At 30.6% G+C, this 13,545-nt stretch overlaps 1 protein-coding gene across 24 annotated transcripts in view; it reads left to right on the top strand.

The window, feature by feature from the left end:
• LRFN5 (leucine rich repeat and fibronectin type III domain containing 5) overlaps window positions 1-13,545 on the top strand; it is a 263,784-nt gene that overhangs the window by 234,766 nt on the left and 15,473 nt on the right. For 14 of the 24 annotated variants that reach the window (XM_074290650.1, XM_074290645.1, XM_074290643.1 and 11 more), the window contains 2 exons: window positions 3,927-5,334; window positions 8,644-11,636. In XM_074290650.1, the coding sequence (XP_074146751.1) occupies window positions 3,947-5,334; window positions 8,644-9,586 (2,331 nt within the window). In that variant the 5' untranslated portion in view covers window positions 3,927-3,946 and the 3' untranslated portion in view covers window positions 9,587-11,636. Of the gene's footprint in view, window positions 1-3,926; window positions 5,335-8,643; window positions 11,638-13,545 lie in introns of those variants that run through there. The other 10 variants (XR_012486541.1, XM_074290656.1, XM_074290655.1 and 7 more) reach the window with 2 other exon arrangements.

Genomic DNA, 13,545 nt, shown 5'->3' with positions numbered 1-13,545 from the left:
CAAGCAGCTGTGTGCCTCCTTGCCGCCATCTTGGCCTGGAAGTCTTTTATTTGCTTTTCTATTCATTAATTCTTTCAAAATCCTTGTCCTTTTTTTCTTCCAGATGAATTTTGTTGTTATTTTTCTAGGTTATTAAAATAGGTTCTTGGGAGTTTGGTTGGTATAGCACTAAATAAATAGATTATGGAGTATTGTCATCTTCATTATATTTGCTTGACCTATCCAAGGACACTTGATATTTTTTTCCATATGCTTAAATCTGACTTTATTTGTATGGAATATGATTTGTAATTTTTCTCATATAGTTCTTGACTTTTCCTTGACAGATGGATTCCCAAATATTTTATCCTGCATTGTCTCCACCATCTTGGCTCCACCCCCTGAAATCCTAGGAGTTTTTTTTTTTTTTTTTTTTTTTAACAAAAGTCCAAGTTGTAAATAAGATTTAAATGGCATTTAGTAAACTGGATTGGTAAAGAAAGGGAAATAATTATATTGCTTAGGACAAGTTCATTCCTCTTATTGTTTGCAATTGGCCAGATTTGCTTCTGAGTATCAGAGTAGAGATGTTGAATAAAGGAGATCATGCTTCTAGTATCTACTGAAATGTGGAGTCGTGAAAACTTTCTAGCTACTCTGATAGTCCTGCTAATAGGGAATAGCTTGTTGTCCAATTATTTCAGTCTTCTCCAACTCTTCCTGACTACTTCTGGGTTTTTCTTGATACTATTAGAGCAACTGCTTCTATTCTCTTAGCTAGGAACTAAGGCAAACGGGGGTAAGTGACTTGCTCAGGGTCACATAGCTAATATTTTAGGCTAATTTTTTCTCAAGAAATGAGACTTTCTGACTCTACATTGGCATTGCATCCTCTATGTCAACTAGCTGTAGGAAACAGCTATATTTCCTATAAAACTAATCTCCTCTAACCTCACTCACAGTGTAGATAAAGAGAGAGAAAAAGAAAAAGATTATATACTTTTATATGTAATATATGACATATAATATATAACATATTATGTTTTATATTATAAAGTTTGTATTATAATCACATCAAATTGTATGGAACATGATTATATGATATGATATATATTTTATATCACATCATATTATAACATATTTATATTATACATTACATATTTTATAAATATATATACATATATCTAAATCTAAACATAGGTAATTTCATATATTTTTAATTCTACCATTTTTCTTTCTTCCTCTATCATGTTCCATGATGTAATTGGTCAAAATGCTATACAATTTATATTATATCTTGCTTCCTTATTATTATGCTAAATGTTAATTTTAATCAATAAAAAATGCACAATTTTTAGTGTCTTTGACAAGCCATATATAGTAACAGTATTATCAGTTAGTTCTTTGAAAAAAATCAGCTTAATCAGTTTTTTTAATCATAAAAGAAAAATAAGTGGATTTTTTTCTTACATTTGTAACATTTCATTTTGTAATTATAATGGTTCAACAACACTAATTACACTAACCACATTAATTATACTATCTCATTTTAAGCTTAGAATTATCTACAATCCATGTTGTTCAAATTTTGAGTGAGTTTATTTTAGATGAAAAGTTTTGAGTTCAATTACAATTGCTCTAAACCCCAGTTAAGAAAATTCCTAAGACTTAGGCAAAAGTTAATCTAGCTAACTTCTTTCTCATTAGCCTCTAAGCGAAATCCAAGTTGGATAGGGAAACAGATTATAGTTTCATATTTGTGGATAGACTAAACCAGGAAAGAAAATTAGAGAGAAAGCAGACTTTTCTTCACAAGTCCTCTCAATCCTTCAGTTAGTCAGATGGTATCAGTCTTCTGCTCTGTGATGTCAGTGAACACAGGTTTAATTGACTTCAAGTCCAATATTTTTATTCAGCATGCCTCAGTGCTTCTGTAACAAAGTTGTAAACTATAAAATTAAACAAAGACTTTTTCTTTTTACTGTATTTAAATGTCATCATGGATTTTTATTAATCTGAATCAGTTAATTTAATAATTTTAAAGTTACATGAAACTTGGAACAAATTCCTTAATTATCAGAAAATGTACCCTTATCCAACCATATTCAAGAACAATAGACCATAATTGAATTGATTACAATAGGAACATGTGACTTGAAAATCATCTCTACTACTGCACAATATCTTTTCTTTAACTGAATTTACAAGGTGGCAATATGATCTTATGTTCTATAAAAAATAAATTACAATGTCAGCTGGTTATAAAAAAAGTATATATATGCTTGTTATTTCTTTTTTTTTTTGAATTGTCAAATAATTACCATTCTTTTGAAAATTTATTATGCAATAATCACTGTTCAAAGATTGCTTACTCCTTAGAAAACTGTTTTCAATTTGAGGGTGATTTCTTTATTTGAAAAAATGTTACACTATACATAAAATGAAGTTATTAAAATTTTATTTCTGTGTTAAATTATGAGCATTGTCTAGTATTTCAACAGAATTATGATTTTGTCAAAACTCAACTCATAGAAGTAGCAATCCCAAATTTGATTCAATATGCAATTTATAGGATAGAAGTGTTTTAATTTTTTTTTAAATCTACTACCATTTTGAAAATTGGAATCAGAAAATCTAAATTCACTACAATAGTACTTATGATGATTCACTTGTTTACAGGTGAGAAAAAGCTAAGCAAATTCTTGCTAGTAGAATTCACTGTATGACCTGGTATTGTATACTCTTTTGTTAAGCAGTTATGACATTGAGTGGTATGAAGGTAATATTTACTTCTGGTAATAATTATTATAAAGCTCAATGATAGATACAACAAAAATATCTGCAAGATAAGGGAAATGAACTGCCTAATTATTAAGGTCTTTTCCTCCTTTTAAATTTTATTATGGGCAGAATTATAAAGTTTTCTTTCCAAGTAAGACAAATTCTCTTGTTTTCTATTTGATATTACTTTTTAAAATTACACCAATCTTTTGCTTTAATTTAAATGAAATTTATACTTTAGAACTTTTCATAAAATTTTCATTCTAAGAGAAAATTAATATTTTGAGATCTTTCAAGTTTATTTTTAATAAAATAAAATTATTATATTTAACTATGTTAAAATAAAATTTTTGATTTGGGTAGTTTTTCCAAGCTTCAGAATTTTAATAATGTGATTATTAAATTATTAAAAAATAAAGTAATTTTTTGAAGCTCTGTCATTTGTGCTTGATAATTTTGGCAAACAATTGAAAATTTTATTCATTTTCAGAATGTTAACAACAGAAATGTTAATAAAATCACATTTTGGGTAGGGCCCCTTAACTTCTAAAGTTCTTTATTTACAATACTTGTATGAAGCATGTATTATTAATTTTATCCTTATCTTACAAATTAAGAAATTAAATTCAAAGATTTTCCTGGCACACCATACATTTAAGAAATTTGCACATGATCATATAATTAGCATTTCCTAATTAGAACTTGAATATAAGTCTTATTGATTTCAAGTCGAGCATTTTTATTCACTTGCGTCAGGGTGTAGCAAAGTTGTCAAGCTAAAAAAATTAAACAAAGACTTCACATTATGTCATAAATTTTTGCTAATTTAACTTTGTCAGTTTAATAATTTTAAAGTAACATGAACCATGAAACAGATTTCTTAATTAGTTATCAGAAAACTGGTAGAGAAATGTAGTTACTGTCTATATTCACACATCTAGCAAATGATATAGTAAGAGTACTTTCAGGCTCCACATCTATTTGTTTTCATTATTCTATGATGCTATATAAAATATAAAATACTGATTTGGCTTTAAGTTTTTGTGCTGGTTCTATAGATGTTTATGTCTTACTTGATAAACTTTATAGCAAATAATCATTCTAAAGATATATGAAAGAAATTTGTTACTAAATGTTAACACACTATTTTGTGTCCTCTTTTATAGGATTCTAAACTTGATCTACAATGGAAAAACTGCTTTTTTCCCTGTTGTTCATTGGCATAGCAGTGAGAGCACAGATCTGTCCAAAGCGTTGCGTGTGTCAGATTTTGTCTCCTAATCTTGCAACTCTTTGCGCCAAGAAAGGCCTCTTATTTGTTCCACCAAACATTGACAGAAGAACTGTGGAACTCCGACTGGCAGACAATTTTGTTACAAATATTAAAAGGAAAGATTTTGCCAATATGACAAGTTTGGTGGATTTGACTCTATCCCGGAATACAATAAGCTTTATTACACCCCATGCTTTTGCTGATTTGCGCAACTTGCGGGCTTTACATTTGAACAGTAACAGACTGACTAAGATCACAAATGATATGTTCAGTGGGCTTTCCAATCTCCATCACCTAATTCTAAACAACAATCAGCTGACTTTAATTTCTTCTACAGCATTTGATGATGTTTTAGCCCTTGAGGAGCTTGATTTATCCTATAACAATCTTGAAAATATACCTTGGGAAGCTGTTGAAAAAATGGTTAGTTTGCATACACTTAGTTTGGATCACAATATGATTGACCACATACCTAAAGGGACTTTCTCTCACTTGCACAAGATGACTAGATTAGATGTAACATCAAATAAGTTGCAGAAGCTACCACCTGATCCTCTCTTTCAGCGAGCTCAGGTACTAGCAACCTCAGGAATCATCAGCCCATCCACTTTTGCATTAAGTTTTGGTGGAAACCCTTTGCACTGCAATTGTGAATTACTGTGGCTGAGACGCCTTTCAAGGGAAGATGACTTAGAAACTTGTGCTTCTCCTACACTTTTGTCTGGCCGGTATTTTTGGTCAATTCCAGAAGAAGAGTTTTTGTGTGAACCTCCACTTATTACTCGGCATACACATGAAATGAGGGTATTAGAAGGTCAAAGAGCCACGTTGAGGTGTAAGGCTAGGGGAGACCCAGAGCCTGCAATTCACTGGATCTCTCCAGAAGGAAAACTAATTTCAAATGCAACAAGGTCTATTGTCTATGATAATGGAACACTTGATATACTTATAACAACTGTAAAGGATACAGGCTCTTTTACCTGCATTGCATCTAATCCTGCAGGGGAAGCAACCCAAACAGTGGATCTTCATATAATCAAACTCCCTCATTTGTTAAATAGTACAAATCATATTCATGAGCCTGATCCTGGGTCCTCAGATATTTCAACTTCTACTAAGTCAGGTTCTAATACAAGTAGTAGTAATGGTGATACTAAAATGAGTCAAGATAAAAAAGTTGTAGTAGCAGAAGCAACATCCTCTACTGCACTACTTAAATTCAATTTTCAAAGAAATATACCTGGAATACGTATGTTCCAAATTCAGTACAATGGTACTTATGATGATTCACTTGTTTACAGGTAAGAAAAGGCTAAGCAAATTCTTGCCAGTAGAATTCACTGTATGACCTGGTATTGTAACTCTTTTGTTAAGCAGTTATGACATTGAGTAGTATGAAGGTAATATTTACTTCTGCTAATAATTATTATAAAGCTTAATGATAGATACAACCAAAATATTGTCAATTAAATAGATGGTTTAATTGTCTTTAATATAAATTTTACATGTAAAATTTTTCAAGTGCAAGAAATATGATTCTAAGGCATTCTGATTTTAATATACATATCAGAACTTTCTCATTCAAATAATTATGTCTTCATAGAACATTTTTGAAATTCTTTTTTGAATCATTCATAGAACCTAAGTTTTATTAATTTGAATGTACTTAATAAATCAGTCAGTAAGCATTTTTAAGCACGTTCAATATGCTAGATACTAAACTAAGGCTAGAGGATATAAGTAAAAAGTAAAAATTCTCTTTTTACTCCCCTATTCTAATGGTGAAGACAATATATTCATAAAGGATAAGAATTAAACCTGTGATTTCTTTGGAATAGGAGGTCCTAGCTGAGGAAACTTTATCTACTATTATTTCTAAAATTTGTAATTTTATAGAGTTTTCTAAAATTTGGGGTAAAATTTTGGGGTTCCATTAATGGCCTTCTAGTGTAGATAAGTAGTAAAGTAAGAGGAGAATGAAGGGAGAACAATGCCATGAGGACCCAGAGGATAGAGAATATTCAGACTAAAGTGGTAAACAATGGCACATGCTTCACAGAGATTAGCTTAAAAATGGTAACTGGAGAAAATTATTTTGGTTAAATGATAAGGTCAAAAATAAGATTGAAGATTTTTGATAACATTGAGGAATTTAGATGAAAAGGGGAAGAGAAATATGAGATAGCAATTCATGGATTGCATGATCTATGTAGTAATTTTAAATGATGAAGAAGACTAACATTTCAAGGAATCAGGGAAGGAACCAATTGATAAGGATGATAGAAAATTAGAAGGAAGGGTCATAGCAGGGGAAATTAAATGGAAAAAAAATGGGTGGGATCAAATATATATATGTGCTAGCCATTGTTGCTAATTTGGCCTTAGTTAAGGAGAGAGTTTTCCTTTTTATCAGAAACCAGGATTTGTGAGAGGATAATGAAGAATGATGTCAAAAAGCTATGAGATAAGATGGACAAAAGAGAGAGCTTTGGACAAATTGCCAGAAAAAATTCCAGTGAAGCATATGGTAAAGTTCTTATCTGAGAGGACACAACTTGATGATGCCTAAAGAAGAGACAACAAATTTGGAAAGTCCTTATTGTGAGGGTCATAGAGAATTAATTAGAGCAGAGTAAAAAGATTGCCTAATTACAATGAAGGCCTAGTGGAAATTAGATGACATAATAGCGGAAAATCTTAATACACTTGATTTTTGAGAACAATCAAATAATCATTTGGAATCAACTTTAGTGAATAAAACTTGATTGTTCTGCATTTTGTTAATAGTATTGCTAATTTAAAAGTAATGAAAGTGATTTTCCTCATTAGTTAACTCTGAAAACAATCCCAAAAAGGAATTCCTAACAGTTTTTGAGTTACAGGAGCATCTTTGGAAAAAAGTATATTATAACATGATTATGTTTGACAGACAATACTTTTGGAGGTATAACATTTGCTGTATTTTTATCAAGCTAATTTATGATCACAATTCATGCAACATAATCTCCAAATTTAAGAGAAATATATATTTTTTCACATAAATCTCTATATACTTAACTATGTGTAAATAACTTGTAAATCTAAGATAACATGTATTTCTTTGAACTTTTTTTTTCCCCTTTGGAATCATAAGATCTTCATTTGTGAATAAAAATGAAAATGTTTTTCAAAATTTAGTACAATGAAAAGGAACTAAGCTGGGAGTAAGTAGACCTGTGTTCACATTCTAGCTCTGGTATTAATTAATTGTTTTTACCTTGTCTCTACAAAGTATTGGTAGTTGCAAAATGCAGGATTTGGACAAACTATAATGTCCATGTATTGATTGGTACAAGGAAAAATATCCTTGTCCTTCTAAGTTCATTGCAATCCACAAAACAAAAATTTAGTTACCACATTTTTGGAAATTAAACATTGATTACTTGAGCAGCAGTTTATTTTTGTATATTTTTTGTATATAGGTTTTTCTTCCTTCATAATTTTAGCATTAAATCTGAAAAGCAATATATCAATTTTTAAAAATTTCAAAATAACGACTGTTTTGCCACAAAATGATGAAAGTTTTGCAATCCATTAAAAGGCAACATAGTTTTTATAACATAATCTCATTTCTAAGTCTCTGAAGTATCTATAAATATTCATACTTCTGACATGATGTTTTGCTATTCAAAAATGCTTTTTCTGGATCTATTAAATTTCTTCAGTCTTTTCGTTTTCTTTGGAATAATATTTAGTATTTAAATGGTTTTCTTTATATTTTTAAATCCAATTTTGCCTTATGGAGAAGTTTGGTATTAATAGTAATAATTATCATTGGGAACTAAAAGAGGGGGAATATTTTGTGAAAAGGCACTTTAGGAAGAAATAAATGCATTTGGTTTTTCCAGTTGCACTTGTCAAATTTTCAGAGGTTCCATCTGAAGGATGTTGCAGCAACCCAACACAGGGGAAATTATGTTCTGATCTTACCAGAGTTCATTTTGCCAAATTAATATTACTTCATTAATATTCACTGTGACATTTTATCAATAATATTTTATTTGGAGGGTGGGAATGAAATGAACAATTAAAATATTTGATTAACAATTACAGAAATTTTTGAGGTTCATTTAAATGACTAACACTAAATTTATGAAATTTGTGAAATAATTAGAAAGTAAATGCTTGCAAATTTATTTCTACTCAGGTTCAGTAATCTTAACTAGTATTTTATCATTACTCCCAATTGGCTTTAATTTCTTTGGTTCAAGTTCTAAATGAATTATTTTGATAGTCAAATCATGTCACAGTCACAACATTAGAAACCAATTTATCATAAATCATTTTTAGCAATTTTTTACTAAGAATCTATTTTATCATGCAATATAATAGTAGTATTAATAATAAGTAAACGACAGTGCAGCTATCATTAATATATTAGTGTAACATCTAGAAAATGACAACCAATTATAGTGTTTGAAGATGAGGCCAGTTTATTTGACCATCTTTCATTCCTGTTAAAAACTTGTTTTGTCACAAAAGCCATTGAAATAAAATAAAACTAAAGTCACAGTGACTGTGGGTTTGTATTTTTAAAAATCTATATTAACACAAATTCCATTGTCCCTCAGAATGATACCTCCTACGAGCAAAACATTTCTTGTCAATAACCTGGCTGCTGGAACTGTTTATGACTTGTGTGTCTTGGCAATATATGACGATGGCATCACTTCCCTCACTGCCACAAGAGTCGTGGGTTGCATCCAATTTACTACAGAACAGGATTATGTACGTTGCCATTTCATGCAGTCTCAGTTTTTAGGAGGAACCATGATTATTATAATTGGTGGCATCATTGTAGCTTCTGTGCTGGTTTTTATCATCATTTTAATGATCCGCTATAAGGTTTGCAATAACAATGGGCAGCACAAAGTCACCAAGGTCAGTAATGTTTATTCTCAAACTAATGGGGCCCAAATACAAGGCTGCAGTGGAACAATGCCTCAGTCAATTTCCAAACAAGCTGTAGGACACGATGAGAACATTCAGTGCTACAAAGGTACCAGTGGAAATGTGACTCAATCTTCAGATACCTGCTCAAGTCAGGACTCTTCTACCACTACCTCTGCTTTGCCGCATACATGGACTTCAAACACTTCTGCATCCCAAAAGCAGAAACGAAAGATGGGACCAAAGCCAAGTAATGATTCACAGAATGAAGTTATTTCAAGTGTTGAGTCCCAAAATGCTAACAGGAATAACTCAACTGCATTGCAGTTAGTTAGCCGTCATCCTGATTCTGTCAAAGAAGTTCCCACATCTAAAAGAGCACAATCAAAGTCAAGTAAGTTTCTTACTGTGCCTGTTGAAAGATCCAGAGCAAGGCGCAGGTACTCTCTGAATGGAAAATTAGTGGAATACCATTGTTATGTTAAGTCAGAAAACACAGGTCTATTATGGTTTAAAAGGAGCATGTCTCTGAATGGGATGGTACTTCAGTCAGGCATTTCTGACTTGGATAGTGGAAAAGCAACTTTTTCAAGATCTGAGTGGATTTTAGAAAGCACTGTGTGACCTGTTTTTAAAAATTTTAAAATATCATTCTTTGGGAATACTTTCATGGAAATTGGAATTTGAAATTCCAGTCTTGTCTTGCTGAATTATGGCTTATGCATTGAAATTTGTGTAAAAGCCACCTAGGATTCAGTATGTATATGTACATAGATAACTAAGTACATGTACACACAATGTAGATAGCAACTAAAAACAGTATTTAAAAATAAAATAATTATTACAAAGGGAATGAAGCAGCATTAATGCTTTCCCATAACCTAAGACTGGCTTCCTGGTTCTGTGTTAGTAGACAAAAAAGGAAAGCTTTTGCAAGGAAAAAAGCCTTTCATAAAGGAAATTATATTTCCTCCAAACTAACAAAGACCATTTATGTAAAAATTGATATTTTTAAATGACAAGACTGTATATTTATTTCTGGTAACAATGGTGTTGCCTTCCTTTGAGGCAAATGCTGTACAGAACAACTCTGTGCTGGTATATAATGTAAAATAAAATATTTATTAAGTATACACAATTGGTGTTAAAGTAAGTACCCTCTTAAATAACATTATTACTTACAGGTGCCTTAGTGTATCTGTGACATATATTATTAGTAACTTAGATTGTTCAATGGTTAAGAAAGAATTTAACTCATTTTGTACCTATCACCAATAAAAGTCTAGTTCTAGGATGTGGGAATGAATAAATGACCAATTTCTAAATGCATGCATTTGGGCATATATGGGTTCTGTACAGATGTAGTAGGTGTTAAAGGGGGAATCCTAGAAACCTACTTTTTCAAAATAACATTTTAATTATCATTTAAGAATGGAGAGAAAAACAAGTTGTTACATATATAGGAGTTTTAAAGCCATCCCTTATTAACTTTTTTTTCCTCTCTAGAATCAATAATTCAATAATATTGCCACTATTTTGTGAATTTATTTATATTTTAACCAATAATCATGATACTTAATTAGGGTCATTTTTATTTAGCAACTCTTTTATCAACAAACCCTGGGTTAAATTGGATTAGATATTGCCATTATTATTCAAGTAATTTGAAATTACCTTAAAAATTACCATTGACATTACTATAGATTGCACATTGAAAAATCTACTGCATCAAGCATAAATGTATTAATCAGGTAGTAGATTTAGCTTGAAAATATATTGTAGGAGGCTATTTATTCTTGTGTGAACTTTCACAATTAGCTGACATGTAAAGCAAAATCATGACCAAAGCAAATGAAACTGATTTTTTACAATATATAAACTAATCTGTAGCAGTTATTAGACATTTGGTAAAGCTTTTTATTCAAATCACTATTTTTTTTAAGACAGAGATATGTCACCACTATCTCTTGCTTAATTTCTTTTTACAAATAAAGTAAGTTCTAGGGCATTTGATTAAGTTAATAGAACACCTTATTACACATTCTAGTTTGCCATGTATAAACAATTTAAAATATGTTATGTTAATTCTGGTGGCTATTTTCAGAAACAGCTATAGATAAAATTTGTCAAAGGGTGAAATTTTCTCTGGATTCCTTCCACTTTTCTGTTTTGCATCCCTACCACATTCTGATTACTCCCTATTCTTCAATTTACATGAAATCAGGTTTCTATTTTATATTCCATTATTCAAAGACCTTAATCAGTCATCAACTAATAATTCTGAATCTTAGTAGAGACTATTGACTAAGAAAGCCATTAAGACCCGGAGGAATGAATTAGTGAACATGAAATAGTTAACGTTCTGTGCAGTGAAGTTGCAGTGAAGTATTTTTGAGACAAAGGCACTGCTGCCCCTCAATTCAAATCAAATTTTTACCTTATTCACTTATATATCCAGTCTTGATTACTTCAAGATGTATTTTTAAAGTTCTTCATTATTTCTAAAAATATTTTATTTCTTTCATTTCTAATAAAAGTTCATTGAAATCTATCAATTCTTACTGACCTGCCATTTTTTGCTCCAATTATGTACAATTTTAAGGGGAATATATAGCTTATTTTACTTATTTGTCACTACTTTAATTTCATGTTATTATGCAGCTACTTTCAAGCTTAATTTTCCTTGAAAATTTTATTGTATGATGTTGCAAATGTTGATTCCATTCCTTTTAATGCAAATTTTACTAAATTTCATATATATGAATATATTATATATATATATACATATATATATATATATATATATATATATATATATATATATATATATATATATGGAGAGAGAGAGAGAGAGAGAGAGAGAGAGAGAGAGAGAGAGAGAGAGATCAACTATTTTACTTCCTCAACCAGAATAAAAGTGAGAGGTAATGAACCATTCATTCAATTACCCAACCAATAAACATTTATTAGGTGCTCATTGTGTAGCAATAACTGTGTTAAGTATGAGGGATAAAAATACAAGAAATAATTCCTACTTTTAAGGAGTTAAGCCTTTTTCTCTGGGGCTAGAAATAATAGTGGTGTCCTTGGATAATTTCATTGTAAGGTTTCGTTGAAAGAAGAGAGAATCTCTAGAGTGAATTATTATAATGATAGACAGCAATTGGAACTAAGTGGAGAGACTCAGTAAGATTATGAGAGAATTAGATCTTTTTATCCACTAGTTTCTTCTTCTAGTTTTTCATCATTATCTTGTTTAATACCAGTCCCTCCTTTTATTTTTATACTTTTTGCCCAGTTTATTTTTTAAGTGACAACTGGTTATAAATATGGCCTATAAGTGTATTTTTGTTTACTGAATACATTTTAATATTTTAAAAAATAATCATTCAGCTATGTTTCCTTAAAGTTTAAAAGAAATATTTTCTAATCAGTTATATTTGTTTTTGGCCCTCAATTAATCCATTTTCTTCTATGGAACATCTATTGACCCATGATTGTGTAGGAGGGTGGGAATGATTTTCCAACTCTGATTTAAATATATACTGCAATTTCATACTGTATTAGTATTTTATGTGGTAAATAATATCCCAGTGGCCATAAAGACTTAATGTAGTATCCAAGTGCGTTGATTTGTTTTGTTTCCCTTTATTTCTTTGTTACAAGAGAAAGAACTAGGAAGATAGGAATGGTTTGCTGCAAAATGATAGCCATGTAAATGAAAGCATGAATAAAACTTTTTTGAAGAAGAGAAAAAAAAAAGTTTAATGTAGCTTCCAAAGAGATTTGATCTACTTTCAAAAGAATGCTTTACACACTGGAATGCATTGCTTCATTATTATTTGTTGAGTTGTTTCTGTTTGATGTTATGTATTTGATTAAAATTGCATAAAAATTCACATTTATATACATATACACTTACATATTGAATTAAGGAGGGGAGAGGATGGGAAGAAGAGAAGAAATTGACAGCTGAAATGTCTGTATTTGCACCATGTCAGAATGATGCAAAGAAATGGCCAAATATTTTGATAGGAAATAACATCAAAACAATATATGCTTTCAGGTGTGTGTGTGTGTGTGTGTGTGTGTGTGTGTGTGTGTGTGTGTGTGTATACACAAACCCCGATAATTGATTTAGCTGAAAAGTGAACTATACCATCTTGAAACCATGCATATTCTGCAGCCTACTTAGAAGTACCACAGGGGTGGAAGATACTTTACAGAACATCTTTTCAACCCCATCATTTTATGGATGAAACAACTGGGGTACAAAGAGAAAGTGATTTCTGCAAAATCATACAGTGAAGTTTAAATATTTAGACAGAGACAAATTTTTTCAAATTAATTTTTCCAATAGGGAAAGAAGTGTTTTGGGGGCTTTTTGGGAAGGTTTTTCTGCTTCACTTTAAATACTTTAAATACTTCATATAATACTATCTCTAGCTACCAGACTAAAATAGGAATATTAACTTCTAGGCTCTATGATTTCATCAACGTAAACGTTAAATTGTCATGAAACACATGTCATGAAACCTTTCTCCTTGGCAGATGGTTGCTGTGGCTAAAAATATTAATCACAC

The sequence above is a fragment of the Sminthopsis crassicaudata genome, chromosome 2 (assembly GCF_048593235.1).
Source record: "Sminthopsis crassicaudata isolate SCR6 chromosome 2, ASM4859323v1, whole genome shotgun sequence".
Classification (NCBI taxonomy): domain Eukaryota; kingdom Metazoa; phylum Chordata; class Mammalia; order Dasyuromorphia; family Dasyuridae; genus Sminthopsis; species Sminthopsis crassicaudata.
Note: the sequence above shows the minus strand (reverse complement) of the source record. Positions and strands in the feature narration are given on the sequence as shown.